General features: G+C 47.4%; 1 protein-coding gene across 9 annotated transcripts in view; it reads right to left on the bottom strand.

The window, feature by feature from the left end:
• The window catches only part of ZMYND8 (zinc finger, MYND-type containing 8), a 165015-nt gene that overhangs the window by 26169 nt on the left and 136735 nt on the right, over positions 1–2111 (bottom strand). For all 9 annotated transcript variants that reach the window (XM_011983739.1, XM_011983743.1, XM_011983741.1 and 6 more), the window contains one exon: positions 494–684. In XM_011983739.1, coding sequence (XP_011839129.1) covers positions 494–684 — 191 coding nt within the window. The remainder of the gene's footprint in view (positions 1–493; positions 685–2111) is intronic.

Raw genomic sequence — 2111 nt, 5'->3', positions numbered from 1 at the left:
GAGGGAGAGGGGGTCCCCTCGGTCCCCCTCCTCATCCATCTTGATTCCTGAAAAAATTAAAGTGTGGGCATTTCACCTTGCCAGTCTCATGTTTAAGACTCTGTCACTTCTGCTCCACATGCAAAGCTCTAAATGCAAACCAAACCCCTGGTCAGTTGTTCACTGAAGGATCAGTCATGTGTTCCAGTGCCTTAATAAGTGACTTGAATTCTCGAAGGTAATTCTGATTATATGTCATTTGCACTTCATAAACTGACTTTAGAATCTAAGCCCACTTGGATTAAGATTCAGTCCATTCCAATGTTTCTCTGTTAGACCCAAATGAAAGAATGTGGTCTTGGAGATTCTGTTTAAAAAATAAAAAGAGTCTTCCTTCCTAAACACTCCCTAAAGCCTACGAGGTTAAGACGCTCATGCTTCCCCTTGCAAGGCCAAGGTTCTGGCAACCTGCCAGATGCCTGCCGTCTCTGCGGCAGCTCTCCCATCCACTCACTTTGCTAGTGTACTTGGCAATATCAGCGGCGACATCGGCTGAGGCGGTGGCGATGGGCAGGTCAGCGTTCACTGAGGACACAAGGGTGCTCGTGGACCCCGAGCTGGTGACCAGGGGCGATGACTGTGTGCTGGTCACCAGGGTGATGGTGGACGTGGACGGGCTCTGTGTGATCTCCTTCTGCTGGACAGCTAGGAAGGCAAAGCATCCTGATTATCCCACGTGGGAAGGACCCGTCCCAGCATAGAGCTGTGGTGTAGAAGCAAAGCCCCTAATATACGTCCTGAGAACTTTTCTACTTTTAAATGACAAAGATGCTCCCCTTGACCAAACTCTATCCAGGTTTCTCGACTAGGCCCTAACTTTGGCCTGGAAAGACTTGAGCAAACACTGACAGTTTCTAAGAGCTCAAGAGTGCATGCTAGGATAACCCCAACCCCCACTTAAAGCACCTGCCTGGGAAAACTCAGTGCTGGCAAAAGAACTGACAGTTTTCTTCCAGCCAACACCTGAAGACAGGACTTCAGCATCCCAGTCTCTATGGGAGAGTAGGGGCCCAACTTCATGAAGTGCCCGTTAGCAAATCGAGATGGGTTTCACAAAGACCAACCCCTCATCTTGCTTCTGTGATGTTTAACTTCAACGACTTGCTCCCATCCCTACTCCCTCATTCTCCCTTTAAAATGCCCAGTCACCTCTGTACAAATCAAAGTTAATTTCAGTTTATGTTAGACTCTTGCCCCATTACAGTAGTGTATTACCGATTTAAATCTGTCTTTACCCTTTTAGCTAGGCCCTACTTTGGTGTAAGACTATCTGAAGCAATAAGCCTCTTTTTGGCAGCACTCTTTTTTGTTTTTTTTGTTTGTTTGTTTCTCTGGTTTTTTTTTTTTTTTTTTTTTTTTTGAGACAGTCTCACTCTGTTGCCCAGACTGGAATGCAATGGTGCAATCTTAGCTCACCGCGACCTCCACCTCCAAGATTCAAGGGATTCTCACACCTCAGCCTCCTGAGTAGCTGGAGTTACAGGCATGTGCCCAGCTAGTTTTATGTTTTCTTTTCCATTTTAGTAGAGATGGGGTTTCACCATGTTGGCCGGGCTGGTCTTGAACTCCTGGCCTCAAGTGATCTGCCTGTCTTGGCCTCCCAAAGTGCTGGGATTAGAGACATGAGCCACCGCGCCCAACCCTCTTCTTGGTACCAATTAAACTCCCCTGGGGAAGCCTCCTGCTTACGAGATACGAAGACAGAAGACAGGAAGCAGCAATCCCAATCTCAAATATCCGAGACTTGGCTTTGCCCCACCAACTTTTTAAACAGCAAGATTACTCCAACTGTACTCTCAATTTTGCCTGGCCAATTTTTCAGGACCCACTCCCTTGCCATCTTTGAAGTGTTTCACTGGGGGCCAATTCAAGACCTGGCCACCTTTCAACCTCACGTCCTGCTGCTCACGAACCCCACTCACAGGGACGCACTCACTATGAGCTTCCGTTGAAGAACCCAGCCTTTGAGGATCTAGATGCAGGTTTCCTGATAGAAAGAGATCTACATCAATGCTCACAAAAGCCAGACAAACTGGTATCAACCAGTCAGATCAGCACTGTGTTTGGCCTAA

This window comes from Mandrillus leucophaeus, unplaced genomic scaffold, assembly GCF_000951045.1.
Source record: "Mandrillus leucophaeus isolate KB7577 unplaced genomic scaffold, Mleu.le_1.0 Scaffold255, whole genome shotgun sequence".
Lineage (NCBI taxonomy): Eukaryota > Metazoa > Chordata > Mammalia > Primates > Cercopithecidae > Mandrillus > Mandrillus leucophaeus.
Note: the sequence above shows the minus strand (reverse complement) of the source record. Positions and strands in the feature narration are given on the sequence as shown.